This window comes from Branchiostoma floridae, chromosome 7 (assembly GCF_000003815.2).
Source record: "Branchiostoma floridae strain S238N-H82 chromosome 7, Bfl_VNyyK, whole genome shotgun sequence".
NCBI classification, from domain to species: Eukaryota; Metazoa; Chordata; class Leptocardii; order Amphioxiformes; family Branchiostomatidae; genus Branchiostoma; species Branchiostoma floridae.
This window is the reverse complement of record NC_049985.1, coordinates 22,897,906-22,915,077: the sequence shown is the minus strand read 5'-3', so window position 1 is coordinate 22,915,077 and position 17,172 is coordinate 22,897,906. Positions and strand designations below refer to the sequence as shown.

General features: G+C 39.0%; 1 protein-coding gene across 1 annotated transcript; it reads right to left on the bottom strand.

Moving 5' to 3' along the window:
- Positions 1-611: 611 nt before the first annotated feature.
- On the bottom strand, positions 612-16,233 carry LOC118420298 (TLC domain-containing protein 4-B-like). Its single transcript, XM_035827034.1, has 7 exons — positions 15,973-16,233; positions 4,691-4,780; positions 4,263-4,321; positions 3,634-3,731; positions 3,426-3,499; positions 2,759-2,872; positions 612-2,100 (listed from the first exon to the last, which is right to left on the bottom strand). Exons 1-7 carry the CDS (start codon positions 16,143-16,145, stop codon positions 1,923-1,925), a joined length of 786 nt encoding a protein of 261 aa, XP_035682927.1. The 5' UTR covers positions 16,146-16,233; the 3' UTR covers positions 612-1,922.
- Positions 16,234-17,172: the final 939 nt, after the last annotated feature.

Genomic DNA, 17,172 nt, shown 5'->3' with positions numbered 1-17,172 from the left:
TATGTTAATGTGTTAGTCAATTGCATGAAATTCACAAAAGCTCTAAATATTCATGGAGGTATGAGGTCGCCGAACTCTAGTCAAAGAATAATTTAGATATTGCGTAATGTTGGAAGACAACAAAATACACAAAAGTAAGAAAAAAAAGCAAATCATTAAAGATATATGAGAAAATAAGAAAAACCAACGGATCAGCTAAGAAAAAAACCCACAAAAAAAAAACATTTTAGGAAAACCAAATACGTAATGTACAATGAAGCTGTTTTCTGTACATGGCCTCACACAAAGCCAAGTGCTTAGTGCTTTGTGTGAGCCTAAGGATAGATTTCCTATTTTATTGGATTTCTGGATTAACTCATCTTTCCCGTGTGCACGCGGGTGGCAAACCATTACGTGACTTACTTAGCACCCACCCAGTAGAAAGTCTCCTGGCTGATCTTGTTCTTCTCCCTATTGGTTAGGGGTAACCATTTAATCACGAACTAATTACTTATCACACGTTACCACCTCTTGAGTGGTAATCCCTTGTTTCACAGCAATCAAACGCCCAAGGACTTGCCAAGAACTGTACGCAAAAAGGCAACACACAGAAAACAGTTGGATGGTGTAAGTGAATTTACCAGCCGATTTTATTGCTATTATAAGGGGCTGTAATAAGCGCGTTCACCATTCAGAGTGCCCATGCGCAAGGTCAAAGGGTAGGCCTATTCACAGTTCCTGTCGCGACTGTGTCGATCGATTTGCATAACAATGTCGGGTGTTTTTTGTTGTTGTTGTTTATGCCTCAGGGGCCTTCACCTCTGACCTTGCGCATACACTGCCAAAATGATTTGTCTTCCGTATTTGCTTATTCAATGGACAATTCTGATGTGAAGAAAAATACTCTTGCAGGAAAAGAATAAAATTAAAGCAAAACGAGAAACTACAAAGTTTTTTTTAGAGAATTGAGCAAAATCTTCTTCTTTTTTCGTATGATGCAAGATAAAAATTCTAGAAAATCTTGCTTTTTTGATAACCAGATTTAACTCTTAAGAAACACAAGATTATTTTTTCTTCCTGGAGGACAAATTTTATGTGAGGAAGCTTAAGAAGATAAACAAGAAAAAGCATTGTAGGAAATAGAAAAAAAAAATTAAATAGTCGCCAAAAAAACAACAACAATATTTGCTTGCCCCATGGACAAGCACATTTCTCTAAAATTTCTTTGGGAGAGAATAATTTCCTTCCTGGAAGATGAATTTTCTGTGAAGAAGCAAAACAAGATAAACAAGACAAAGCATTTTTGGCAGTGTATGGCACCCTGAATGGTGAGCGAGCTTAGAATGAAATTGAAGTAAAAATCTACCTAATATTCAATACTCCCGTATCATATACATTTATATATATAACATGTATATCCGTAAACAGAGAAACCCAGCGTTTTTGTGTGCGCAACATTGCTTAGGTAGTTCTTAACAATGGCCATGTTGGTTAACAAGGACTGATCGTAGCGGAAACAAAATATTCGAAACCCTGAGATGATAGAGTTTTCAAACACTTCTATTACTGCGATGACGATCGTTTTCACAGATGTGCACCGAAGGCTGTCACAGCAGTAAAGCCCGTTGCATGTACATAGCTGATTAAAAGCGGCCGGTTCAGCAACGACCTCTGGCATAAATAGTAAGAACTACAGGAGCTCCTCCGACCGACCTAGTACGAAACGTTGCACTGTATGTATTTTGCGTTTCGGACAGATACAAATCAAAACTACAAAAAGATTTAAAAAACACCGATCATTCTTTCCACAGAATGGCTTTTTGAGTTTGATGAATACATTTTTGAACTCTAAACATTGTTACATAATTAATAACTAAAGGCTACGTATACGCTGGCTTAGAACATTCAACATGTCATTGAATACTGGAACATGTTCTTCGAAGCTATTCTTTGAGTTTGACAGGAAACAACTTTTTCTTAGTCTTGGCCCATATCAACGTGAACCAGTATACGTTTAGAACGTTGAGTACGACGGCCGTGAGAATCCCCACGTCTCTGCCTACCCTGAACTCCGGAGCGTGGATGTCTGGGTTTACTCTCATCTGGTCGATCGCTGCGACCCTGTAGCAATGCAGTCGTGTGGTTATTACATTTGCCAAAAGGGTTCTTAGCTAAGACAACGATACTTGGTAGATAGCTCCAGTGTAGTCGGAAAAAAGCTGCATACGTTTGGGTCTTCTAGCAGGTTTCTTTGCAACTGCATGGGGCATTTCAGTTGCAGAGTTCTGCCCAATCATCATGCTATATAACTTTCTTTCCCTGTTCATAAACGAACATGAAACTTTATTATCTAAAACTGTTAAACAAGTCACATTTCTTATCAATGAATTGTTCTAAACTGTGCTTACTGCACTTACCTACCCCTTCTGCAGGTTTGACCTTTGCAGTCATCTTCCCATTCACTGAATTTCTGTTTTTATTGAATAACCACGAACACACTTCATTCCCGACAAACCAAGTCTTTTTTTCGTTACACAACCTTCTTTTAATTCTTCCGTAAACATTTCGACGACCATTTGTTGCCTTCATCAGTAAAAAAAAAATGAAACAAATGCTATTGGTATCGCACCAATAGTATTTGTTTCATTTTGTACATTTAAGAAGAATTAAAATAAGACAATGTCGTGTAACGAAGAAAACTTTGTTGAATTGATCTACCAGCCTTATGAAACTACGAAAGTCTCATTGAATAAAACAAAAGGCACTACTGGGTACTAACCAAAATGGCGGTATGATCGCGACTCTGAAGATGAAGAACGTGATGACAAATGAGGCACTGACGAATGTGTACGGACGGGAGGATTTGGACCAGCCAGCCAACAGCAACAGATTCCTGCAGAAGAACACAACAGTTGAAATATGTCAAATGCCACAGTGACTCTATGCGTTTGGCAAGTGCCTTCTGTTTGAGTGTTGAATCACAGTCTGTTGTCTAATGATGCACAAAAACAATTTTACGAGAAGTTTGCTTTTTATCAAAGCTCCAAGAAATGCAAGTCTGTCAAGAAATAAACCGTTTAAATTTTCAACTACTAAATGTTTCAAGATTAGATTTGTAATTGCTTTTCGCAGAGATAATAATAGTATAGTGTCAACGGATCTATGCGTCATAAAGGACTCATACGAACTCATTCAGATAGGCTATATAATTATAACTTTCATAGTCAACCTTTATATGTATTTCTTGGTGTGTATGGTGTCACAAGGAAAAATGTTATAACCGCCTATAGCTAGCCTTATGTAAGAACCTCGTTCGCGTTGCTCACTCAGTAATTTTATTCGGTGGTTACACAAAATGGCCAGTCCTTATATCAACATATACACCTTTGAGGTGGGTCGTCATTAACATTTGATTATGCATGCATCAATTGATGAAATATCCTTACCTTATATTCAGAAAGGGGCTTGACGCTTCCATCATTATCATAATGTTGCCGTAGAACTGCGCAAAGTTGTACCACTGGTAAAACATAGTGTTATTAATATAGCATCTGCTCTCCATATTTAAATCAAATAAAACATAGACAAACACACATTTGAATAATGTTTGTGTGTATTGTACTTGTTGTTGTTTTTGTTTATTTGTTTACTTACGAATAATGAAACGTAAGCCATGACTGCCGCAGCCAGGTGATGTAGAAACATGGCCGTGTCCCACTTGATCTTTGGTCTGCAAAACATCTCAAGTATATCTGAAAGGTAAAGACCAACATGTGTAAGGTATGCATAAGCCTATTTGATATTTATCCAACGCCAAATCTACCAGTCTGCCCAAATTAGAAAGCTGCTTCCTTACATACAGTTAAGCTACCCGCAACTAAAATTTGAAGGCCAGAGCGTGTTCAGGACAAAAGATACAACAAAACGAAAGTTCCGATGCAATACTTAGGTTACAAGTCAGGGGGGCGAAAGTCAACCTAGACCTTTATCTTTCCTATTTCTATCTGCACAGCACATATCATTTAAATCCATCCAGGGGTTTAAAAGATATGCTGACCACAAATTTTCGGAAACACGCACGCACATACACACAAACAGACATACACGCCAAAAACGAACCCTCCATGAAACTAACATTTGCGTGAAGCTAAAGGTCTTTTTTTTACTTTTATCATTGTGAACTACTACACTGTAATATCATATTAGACTGTTCACTGCTTAGATAACAACTTGCATCAGCCATATAATTCTATGCATTTCCACAGACATATGTTTAATCTAACCTGCAGTAAAGTAGCCCAGGATGATGGCACCTGCCAGCTTGCACCAGTGGGAGTCACTTCTGTGAAACATCAAACAAACGGAAAATTTTGCAAATTATCAATTATCTGTTGTACATTTGGCAATAAATATTTAATCCTGATGAAATAACAAATACGTCCGTCCATGTTTACTCAAAATGTTTAAACATTTCACGTTAGTTAGAAAAATAATTATACATGCAAGTCTTCGTTCGTATTTTTCAAATTATTCCAACAATGACTAAGAGAATGGTGCGTTCATGTACAAATGGTGTGTTTATGTGCGTGCACATCTAATTCTGCCCCCTAGCGACTTGAAGCAACTTTGCAAGGTATTTTCTAGGCCAGCTTTACTCCATCATGAACCATCATAATTTGTTGGGGAGTATGTTTTATGGGTTGATACTTACCTCAAGTCGTCATATCGTAGCTTGTCGTCAAAGAACAACGCGTACATCGTGAACACAGTGCAGAGGACGTCGTTGATAGTAGCTGTTATCCTGCAATCAAACAGAATAAATCGTAATGCCGAAATATTTAAAGCCATATTTTCCTCCAGAAGAGAATGTTATTTTCTAAAAGTCCACATATTAATGTACACAAAATCGACTAAATTTGTAAATATTGATCACAGGTGACTAATTACCAATGACTAGGGTCGGCAGGGTTTGGTTGCTTTAACCAAAACACAATATTTCTTCTTTAGGACTACTGCATATGGTAATTTTTTGCACGGTGATATATCTCATGGGGTTAAACCAGCACCTGATCTATTTATCCTGATTACCAGGGTTGTAAAGATTATGCGCTTGGAGCACGATGTGTTGTTCAACGTGAAGTTAAGAGTTAATGTCGGTCGTGTGAAGTTCGGGGGGTGATTCGCCTACACCCTGGTAATAGTCATTGGAAATGAGTCACCAGAGATTTGTCTGCTGTTTGGGGGCGAATCGTTGATAGGTTTGAGACACGCTCCTCCACAGCGTCCTTTAATTAGATCCACGCCCCGGGCCCACTGAGCATAGCGGGGCGCATTTTCGTGTTTACCAAGTCTTTGTGTCCTGGGTAACCTGGGTACGAGCGTGTCTTTTCCGCGCAAAGCATGCTGGGGGAAGCGATATAAACCTTGGAAGGAGAGTTACGGAGAAGGCCAAACCCGCTACCGTAGCAAATTCCCTTCCGTGACATAACTCCCCTCTCGGCAATCTAGAAGGGTAATCTAACACTCTCGCAGCGCCACCAAATTAGGTACATTGTAAAGTTCCCTTTGATATAACGTATCACCATTGTGGCAACATTTTACCCCCCGAAATAGTAAACTTTCGTCTTGTTTTCGCCTCGGTAACTGTAGAAAATACTAGCTAACTGGGGTAACGTTACAGTCTCACGTTGTATAGAGACGCACAGAATGGTCACACAACTTACGATTTGCTAAGGTAATTGAGACAAATATAAAACAAAACAAAATGACAGATGTGGATTCCATATAGTTTTATTTGTGTATTGGTTTAGCCAACAATCTAAACCTATGGCTTCTTCGCGGCGCTGGGTACGAGCGTGGGTTTGAGAAAAGCTGGGAGTAAGTCAGTAGTGTTTATGGCGTTTAAGCCCCCTTCACACGAGAGCATGAATGAGCCGGAATGCCGTCGGAATGAATATTCTTTTCTATTCTTGGCAATTCCTTGCAATTCGTAGTGTGTTGTAACTGTATTCCAGCTATTCGTGCCCGTTCTTTTGGCTAGCCCGAAAGTTTTTGACATGTTAAAAACTGTCGAGGTGCATTCGAAGTGGAGAAATATCGAATGGCATTCATAGTGGATTTTAAGTGTATTCTAACTATTTCTACTGCAGTCTGACCGCATTTTTGCGGCATTCAAAAATTATTCGAAACATTCTTATCTCCTTCGATGGAGAATCGAAACGGCAAGCCATCTCGAATCCTGCCCGAATGTGGCCGATAGAATATCTGGAATGTAGTCGGAATGTCTAGAATACACTACGAATGCACAGGAATAGAAAATAATTTTCATTCTGACGGCATTCTGGCTCATTCCTTCTCGTGTGAAGGGGATTTAAGGCCTATTTGGAATTCCCACCCGAATGGCCCCGAATGTGGCACGAATTTTGCAAATAATTAAATCCTGCTGGTTCTGCTCGATTCCTGCTGATTCGGTTTCAGTGTGAAGGGCGTGCTAAGGAGAGAGTGGACCTGGCCCGCGCAAGTAGCCCGTGACGATGATTATGATGTTTATGGCGTGGTTAAGATTTAAATTTCACTGCTGACTTACTCCCGAAAGCCAGTCGAACACCAGCCGAACACTGACCAGCCGGGCAGAACACCAGCAAACCACCAATCAACCCATTCCAACCCTGCCGCGCAGAGCCGAATGCTTTGAAAATTTCAAAACATTCGCATGGCGCAACCGAACATCAACCGACTCAGCCGAACTGCTTTCCCTGATTAGTATTTACATGACAATTGTCTTTGCCAAGAAATTATGAAATAAGTTCCTTTTCTATTATAGAATAAGCACTACTGTTTCGACCACCGTCTTTGAAACAAAACGGTCAAGCTTTTTCTTTTTTCTGGTTTAGAATAGGCACTGCTGCTTTACTTTCATCGCTAAGTTTGGTGATATCTGTATGATTGAGCGTCACTTACAAATGTAACTGCCGACTGCTAGTCTACATCAGATAGCCATTCCAACTATCATAGAGAGAAAGCGAGCACAAGAATGATATCAGCTGACACTGTGTTATCCCCCGTGGGAAAACGCTATTAGATTTTATTGGCTTAATGCGAATTGCTGGGTTTCAAGTTATTATTTGCAGTAGACATTGTTATTTCGCGATGACTGAGGCATTGTGCATTTTTCAGTATGTAGAGCTGCGAAATGTATGTGAGTGTGTATACGTATGACTGTGTTAGTATGTGTGTGTGTGTACATGTGTGTGACTGTGTGTATATGTATGGATGTCTTTGTGTTTGTGTGTGAGAGGGAGAGTATGTGTGACTGTGTTCATGTGTGTATGGGATGTTTGTGTGTGTATTTGTGTGTGTGTGTGTATGTATGTGTGTGTGTGTGAGTGCGTGTGTGTGTGTGCGTGTGTGTAGGTGTGTCTGTGTGTGTGTGTATGTGTGTATGTACGTGTGTGTGTGTGTGTGTGTGTGTGTGTGTAGGTGTGTATGTGTGTGTATGTGTGTGTGTAGTCGTGTGTATGCTTCAAATTTCGGATAAATACATGTACTAACTTCAAAGTAGACATTCGTTGTCTCATTAATTTGAGCACTCCTATGCACTTTTTGATGGGCGCCCCATTTTGTTCATCGCAAGATAATGACAGATGCGTCATAGGTCAAAACCTTCTAGCCCATGATGATGGGTTTTGGTCACAGAAATGAACTTTGTATCCACAAAGATTTCCGACCTAGACATTAAATCTCCGAACTACTCTAAAACGTGTGTGTTGAAATGCGAAACGAAAGCTGAGTGCGTGTATCACGGATAAGCTCTTAGATACGTCTGTCCAGGGAAGACAGTCCTCCTTGATCCTTCTTTTGTATGGAGAGTTTCATCTCTTCCCAGAAGGTCTACTCTAATACACATATCCATCAAGCTTAGGATGATACTATGTAAGGTACTTTACGCTGCCAAGCACGTTTCCATGCGGTCTTTTCAATCTAAGATATGATTAGATGGAGACCTCCCGGGGCGCGACCGTCGTTTAGTTGTAATCCTTGTCCCGTGACGTCATTTGTTACCTTCACCAAGAAGGTTGTGTTTTCGGCTCTGTGTGTGTGTGTGTTTGTGTGTGTGTGTGTGTGTTTGTGTGTGTGTGTGTGTGTTTGAGTGTGTGTGTGTGTGAGCGTGTGTGTGTGTGTGCTACTGTGAACAAAATGTTAAAGCTTCAGTTGCTCGCAAAAACAGCAAAAAAAGATACCGGGAAGCCACGAACAGTACGAACATTGAACAATTGGGCCTATGCTTTTGATACCCCGATGATACTAGCTACGTAACGTATAGGATTAATGGATTACGGCACATTTAATCCGGGATCAAGACTCATGTAATCTTGTTAACTGTGGGGATTACGGTAATCACTACCAGCCTAAGTACTCTCTATATAGGGAGAATAATTTACCAGGGGAATTTGGCAACCATAGGGTTTCGTTTGCTTCTAATAAGGCAATGTTTATTACGTTGTATGAATGACACTCCAATTTTTCTGTATCAAGAAAGCAAATTCAAGCAGACTACATAGTATAGAGTAACTGTACATGTATATATAAGTCTGTGGCCAAGATACCAACCTCGCTACCTATTGTCCACAAAGTATAATTGTTTTGTTACAATCTGAATAAAGTCGAATTCAAAGTAGCTGCAAACTGAGTGAATGTATGCCGTAAATCGAAACAGAGATATCTGAAAACGGGCGCCACTGTTGCATCATGTCTAATTCAACTCAAACGTTAAAGAAAAAAAAAATGTGAAAGAACTAATTATGTAGAACGTATGACCATAAACTGTGCATTCAGCCATTTTCAACCTATTTGACTGCTTGGATTCTAAATAATGCGAGAGATTTGTTTCCTTGATTAAGAAAAAAAAAACTTGCATTATTTTGAAATCTAAGAAAGTTGCATTTTTTTTTCATTCCAGGCCTACGCTTGCATAGGTTTTGGGACAACAAGGCGTTGTGATTCTTAGAATTGAAGTTACCGCTACAACGATCCCGCTATCTTCGACAATCGTTTAGCCATTGTTTTTGCCCTATGCTACAATCCATAACCCCTTAGGAAGCCTTGGGGGAGCCAAATGTTGTCAAATTCTACTATCCATATCCCCTTAGGAAGCCCCGTAGGAGACAAGTATTTGCCGCTGAGTAAAATAATCTGTAACTACGGTATGTCAAACGCAGTGGAGGACGTATGAAATAAATTTTATTCCCAAATACCGAGACCCTCTAACAATTCAGAAAGAAAAGCGCCATTTTGACATGCAGGCCTCGACAATTTCTAAACATCTACTGAAGAAAAAAAAACTACAATGACAGAACTTACTTTTTTTAAACGCAATCATTACAGAAAAAATTTTAATTCGTCTTCCTATGCTTCTAGATTGTACTTTGTAGTTTGTAGCAGTCCAATTAAGAATAATCATTTGTTTCACTGTATGTATACTTTTTTATATGTACTATAACATGTAACAATTAGTACTCCGGCAAGACACTGCAAACAAACAAACTAACAATTAATATTGCAGCAGCAAACTTTCGTTTCTAATTGTATCATATCTCTTGTTTGATAAATTGTATAGACCATAAAATTCATGCACTGTATGTATATTATTTCTTATGCACTGTGTAACATGTTACAAGTAGTACTCGGGCAAGATACTGCAAAAAAAAGTCTCACAGTTAGAATTACAACAGCACACTTTCGTTTGTAATCTCAACATATCTACTGTTTAATAAAGTGTATGGTCTGTACATCCCTCGAGCCAAGAGAGCTTTTAAGTCTTTTGTCGCTGCGGGGAAGTAAAAGAAACACTCAGAGAGCGCGTACGGCAAGAAGAAACATCAAAATTTGTAGTTACACCTCCTTTTCACTAGGACGGTGCTCTCGCCGCGCTCTCTCTGCGACCAAAAATTTGACATATCAGTCAACGAATTGTATAGAAAAGAAACAAATTCTTTTACACTTTCCCTGTTTTGTTGTCTTCTGAGTTACACTTTTACGTTTTATATGATATATCCAGTGGAGAAGCAAATGTTTAGGTCGCAGTAAGAGCGCAGCGCGATCGCCGTCTAGTGGTAAGGAGGTCTTGGACATAAGGCATGATTTGGCAGATATATATTATCAATGCATTATAGAATATCTCAATATTTTTACGTTCGTTGAACACTTAGCTTCTTTGAAATGGCCTGATTGCATAGACGACTTGCATGTACCGGGGCGATGAAATGCTATTATATGATATGTTACGGAAGTTTAACTTTGAATCTAGACGGCTATTAAGCTTATGGGATAGACGCTATGCAGTCAACGGTTCAGACTATATAGAACTCACACAAAATTTCATAACGTTTCGCCACAAACCACAAAGGAAATACAGATACTTGTATTATGAGAAATATATATGTATTTTAGAGACACCTTAATTTGTCTACAATCAATATCAAGTAAAATATTGGTAGCTTACGTTACCAATTTTTAATAGTCGAATACTATATACAAATTTTGCATTGAAAAATTTCTGTTTAGTGAGGCATTTATTGTATGCGCACTAGCTTATGTACAGGTCATAACAAATTATTGGCAACCTTAGCAATATTAGAGCGTTTACGTTGGAAGTATTATTGACAAGGCAAGCTGTATGAAAAAGACATATACTGCACTATATATTTCCACATTTACATCATGATTTAATACTTTTTAAAAGGGCGCGGAAGCAAGCCGTGCTAGGATTCCCTAATTATTGTAACCCACAAAAATTAGACTTCATTGCGTCCTTGCGCAATTGCAGCATCGAATAGCATGCTCCTTGATTGTTGGCATGGTATGGAATGGAATTGAGTTGCTTCATTTTATTACGTAGGGAAGTACACCTTCTACAACCATGATATTGCTTAGGTTACTTTTAATGATTTACACCTACGCTATGGAATTGACTCAACTCATGCCAGGAGAACGTAGGAAAATACATGTACAGTTTAACAGTTAAAGTGGGTTTAAATTCCCTCGTTTTCCACATGGCTACTGGAATAAATTCTCAGTTTCAAACTAAGATATCCTTCAATTGTGGCTCAGACAGGAAAATTGTGCATAGAATCGTGCTGACTACCAAATAACAGCTGAGAAAAGAACTGATTAATACTTCAAGTACCAAAGTTGTCAAACACAATTCGAGGTACTGTAAATGCAGAAACTTTCGTGTGTGTGTGTGTGTGTGTGTGTGTGTATACTGCGTTATACGTAGAAAATAGGGCTCAGTAGACAGCAAAATACACAAAACGAGTTGAGTACTCTTGCGAACCCCGCAGTGCCGCAAAGGTAACCCAAGTGCAGTGAGATAGCACCTTTAGGTAAGATTGATCGTTCAGTGTAATGTAGCCAGCTGCTGCAAATAGAGAAAGCTAGTATGTCACGCCAAAGGGCGGTTATACTGATACAGACACAGACAGAGAGGACATATGAACAAAAGCATCTGCCGCGTTTTCAATTTCAAATAACTTCAAACCAACATTAAATGTGCTCCCTTGGGCATGGGAGACATTGCTTGACTTTGAAGGTACTTTTACAGACAGACATTCTTCCTTTTCATGTGTCGATTCTTGCAAGAACAGCTTGCGGTAAATATGCTTATCCAAAGGCTGCCGAGACATTTTAGATGAATAGCTAAGCGTTTCCTCCAACATTTCCCAATCAAATACTTGTAGTACATAAGCGTATTAGATACAAAGACGCATACATCAATTTCTTATAACTGATTTCTGCTTCTTTCTTTCTTTCTTTCGTTCTTTCTTTTTTCTTTCTTTCTTTTTTTCTTTCTTTTTCTCTCTTTTTCTTTCTTTCTGAGATCTCATGATGTGAAATGCACAGCCATAACTGAAGTGTCGTGGGAAGCCACCAGAAGGTCCAATTTAGACGTTGATTTTGATTTTCTCAACCTCTACCCACCTAACAAATATTGTAAAGATACATCTACAGCTTTTTGAGTTATACTGTTAACCGCAAAAAAGTTCATACGTACATCCAAAGCCCATTAAACACAGAAAAAACTAGAGTTCGGCGACCTCATACCTCCATGAAAATTTAGAGCTCTCGTAAATTTCATGCAATTGACTAACAAATTAACATTATTTATGCATGGTATTGTTCATCATTGACTAACGTACACATGTCACAATTATAAAATTCCCATTATTAATCATAAAGCAGTTTTGCAATTTTTACATAAATTATGCAAATAAGTTCCTCATTACCATATTTGGTATCTGCATATATTCCACCTATCATAATTAACATGTGTTACATTTATTGAAGTCCAGTTATTGAAAACAATGGAATTATACAATTTCCTAATTAATTATGCAAATTAAGTCCTCATTTGCATAACATGTATATCATTATAAACATCTTTGCCTAAGGTACCCGCATGCCTAATATTTTGCCAATCCATCAATCCATTCTGCAGTTATCCTCTTTAGAATGTCTTGTCAAAAACGCCCCTGCAGTTCCGAAATTAAATGTTAGGGGGCTGAAACCTGCCCCACTTTGTCATGACACTGCAAGCTATCTACCAGCCAAATGTTAAGACCATATCACATCCAGGACAAGAGATACATTGAAAAAACTGCCATGATATAATATCCTAATTAATTATGCAAATGTACTCCTATTTTGCATAATTAGTATTTAATCTTGTACAACATTGTCTAAGGTACCTACATACCAAAAATCATGAAAATCTGTTGTTCCCTTCTTGAGTTATCCTCGTCAGAAGTTTTTGACAAAAATGCACCTGCTATCCCCAAACTAGACGCTAGGGGGCCCAAAGTTACGTCATTTTTTCTGAGCACAAGAGCTATCTAATACTTAAAAATCTTGACCATAGCATGTTCAGAACACCGAGATAGCAAAACCGGAAGTTGCGTTGCAGTACCAAGGTCACACACCAGGGGGCCCAAAATTAGACTTGACCTTCGTCTTCCCAACCCCTACTTACATACCAAATGTCATCGTAGTCCATCAAGAGGTTCTCAAGTTATGATAACCACAAATATGCGGACACACAGACACACACACAAACACACAAACACACACACAGACACACTCAAAACTATACCTCCATTTTTTCATGGAGGTAAGGAGGTAAAAATGAAAACTCAACCTATTGACAAAGGCAAATGGCCATTAAAGAGGTCCGGACTTCTGTATTAGCCAATGTTTTTATCCCCATAAAACGGTGTTTTACAGAAACTATACACGTCGTGAATACATAGACCGTACAGAGCCTAAGACATGCACGAGAAATCTGCTTGCTGGAGTATTTGAGCCCCACTGGATGTTAAAATCCTGCAAGGCAATATAACTGCCCTGATACGATTGACTGTAAAACTTGGTATACATTACAATAGACTGTTTTCTAATTCGCTCTTGTTATTTTTTTTTTCAACTTGTTATCCCCCAAGCGTGGGCATTTTTGCCCAAATAACCACTTCATTCTCTAATAGGTCTAACATGCGGTCCATCATCCGGTCCACCGAATTTTTACAGGTCCGGTTTTTAAGGAACGGCCCAATAAGGAACGGGTCTACTTTCCGTCTCTTTGATTATTTACGAGTAGGTACTTCCCGCACTAGTCTTGTAGGTGATATATAGGGTAGTGTAGAGATCAATAACGTCATTGGCCTCTTCTAGGACTCGTAAAACTCCCTCATGGCAAGAAGAAGAATGAAGCTAGCAGTCAATTCAAGCCTGTTTGAATCTCGCTAAGACCACAGCAAGTAAATTTTATGGATGACACCTACTTTTAGACTGCAAAAATCGTGGAATAGGGTGGAAAAAAACAAGGGTACAAAGGGCAAGATGGCTTATTTTTCAACATATACACTATAAAGGTTGTTACAAGAATTGGGGGGCAAAATATGGTATAACAGCCAACAAGGCACTCATTGCTGTACTCTAGACATGTATTGTTGTAGCAAAAGTTATACAACTGTTATCACCAACGAAGTTGGTAACTACACTAATGGTTTCCATATTGGTCGCATTTTTACAACTATCAAACTAGTTTTACTTCTACAACTATTAGTGTCACGTCTACAAGTACAATCATTTGGCTACAACACAGCATATTTGCTTTAATTTGGTAATTTTTCGACAACGTTGACTTTCTCCGAAGAAGAAAACAACTTCATGTTCTTTGTTCTGAAAACAGGCGTTAATTGATAAGCGCACTCCATAAAATTTACCGGCAGTGGCCTAAGGGCCCTTTGCAGTAGATGGCGATTGCTGAAAGGCCACACAGCGACCCAAACTTAGACTTTCGTGCATGTCTCTCGATCTTAAAATTGGGGATCGACGCATGATGCATAAGTATTATTCAAAAGGCAACAATACAGTAACAGATTTTTTTTAATGTATGAATGTTTTAAAAAGATCCGTCAAATTGTCAATGATCGCAGGCCGATCGTAGTCAGGTCGTAGCGAAATCGTAGCCTCAAGTTGAAAGTGGTTGTAATACGCCTTCACATTTGGCGAAAATCGATCGGACTACGTTTCTGCGGCAATAGCCCGAGTCTCGCTTACAATAATAACTTTATTGCACAGCAATTGTACAAGGTACACAGTATGGCTTATATGTGACAGGGACGGTTTTTAGGTGAAAAATACGCGCAACCCTCTGTCGATCTTAAATATGGCCGATCTTCCATCGATACGCCCGAAGATCGTGGATAATGTGACAGGGATATAAGAAACCGCATGCCCCAACCCATCCCTGTACCGTCCCTCTCTGTTGTATTGCTTATATATTGCAGCTGACCGAACAATTTGCGAAGCCACCAGTATTTGTTGTCATAGTGATCTAGTAGGATTTTCACAAATCCCTATCTGTATAGGATGTCTTAACGCGGCAAATATAGACAGATAACAAACTCACTGGACCCCCCTCCCCACAATTGTGTATGTCAATTGTCCTGCTGTCAATGTTTTGCCAATCTAACCTACTTGAAAAGATTGTTCTATCATATGAGTAAAACTTGACCTCTTCTGTGCTGCTGCTGCAGTGAGAGTTCCTTCCAAATTCTGTACGCTTCGCTGCGGTATGACACATTCAGTAATTGAGAAATACCCCAAGCAAAGAAAGTACTGGACGCACATTCAAAAAATGTGTTTGTGCAACCTATATATATTATTTTGCTTGTTGTTTTTGAACCTTAAAGTTTGTCTATTCATGGAAGCTCAAATCGGCCTGCAGGCCGCTTTTTATTGAGGTCATGAGGGAAAAAGCACAAGAGTCAAGCAATTATAAACATTTATTGGCCCAGCAGGACAGTAGTTTATGCAAAATTTCTGAAACACTTGGTGGTGATTACCTTAATGTAGAAGCTCGAAAGAAAATATTAGAAGCATAAATGATTTTTGACAAATGTTATGTTATGTTAAGAAGAATAGAAATACTCATATATGTGATAGTTCCTTTTCACCTATCATAAATTCCACTCGATATAGTCCACTAACAATGTAGTACCTAAAAGTGTTGTAATATAACGTATATGTGTAGTATCAGAATGTAATTCTTGTTGTCCGTACAATGCCATACATTGTCACTGATGCAATCGTAGCGAAATAAACCATATTATCAAAATATACACTTTGAGAAGTACACTATATGCATCTCTGTGAAGGTTTGGAGTGTACCATTCTACCGTAAATATCACCGAGATAGCAAAACTGGAAGTTGCGCTGCAGTACCAAGGAGAGCCGCTAGGGGTCCCAAAATCTAATCAGTTCCAGCTTTTATCACACGCTACCAACACACTAAGTATGAAACTAATCCGACCAACTGTTCTTGAGTTATCTTGTTTACACACAGACAGACAGACAGCCACACACACAGACAGACAAACGCAGAGTAAAATATAACCTCCATGACATTTCATGGAGGTAAAAATGAAAGTCACCAACTTGTTATTCCATTCAACCTGCTGCGCTCTGGGAAGACGTTCGTAACATGACGTCAGGCGCCGGGATATCCACGGACTGAAGACTTCGTAGATGCCCAGACTCCCCAGGAAGGCGCCGAGACAGGTGTAGGTGTACACCGGGTCGGTGTTGCTGGGGAACAGCCGAAAATACATGGCGAACCGATGGGAGATGAGATACAAACGCACGGCTGTTTAACACACCGGCTATTGTCTGTGTAGAAACCCGGAAGACAACCCGACCTGACAGGTATGTGGCTCGGGACCAAACCATTCTATAGACAAGGGGTGGAGTGGGCCCAAACATACTGGTATTGCAATTATTTCAATACTATTGCAGGTTTTAGAATCGTACTCCATATTCTGTATGTACATACAATCAGCTTATCTTTGTATGTAAAAATTTAGATTATTTACCTGTTTTCAATTACTTCATGTATTTTAATTTTTTCACTTGCAATTAGCCCCATGCGCATGAATTTGCAATGAAATATTTCATTTGTTACACCTCTCTCTTACATTCTTTCTTATCGTGTATTCTGCCTTGGTATAACATCTAGACATGTCGTTCACATTTTGAAGTATTCAAGTTTTCTAGGCATGCTTTTTTCGCTAGTTTACACCGTTTTATTTCTCTTCTATGTAAAAAAAATCATTATCACAGTTCTCGTCTTGTTTTTTGTAGGTAGTGGGAGATCTTTTTTTTCACTTCTTGACCTGACACCCCTCCCCATAATTTTTGGGGTAAGCCTAGGTGGAATACTTTCACGCCCAATCCGGTTTTGCAACACTTGGTAGTGGTGTCCTAAATGTAGAAACGCCCGAGGCATGGCGCGGCCATGTTGTCTATTCATTCAAACCGCGCGGTGTTTACAATCATGGGGAACGCCCTACCGTGATCTGTACTGCTGTCACGCACGTCTGTTCATTCAACCGTGTCATATATATGACGTCATTTTATGACGTAGTTTTGACGTCGTTGTGGTGGCTTTTGACAATAAAAGTCTTAGAAGACTTAAATATTGACAGGAAGCCCTTAACTGTTATCTTTTGTTTGATATATCCAAGTATTCTTTAATTGCTCGTTTTAGAAAAAATTAAATAATTACGTCACTTTTACTTCATATAACGTCATAATAATATCCAAAATTTAAGGAATCATAACATTATACGAGCGCATCAA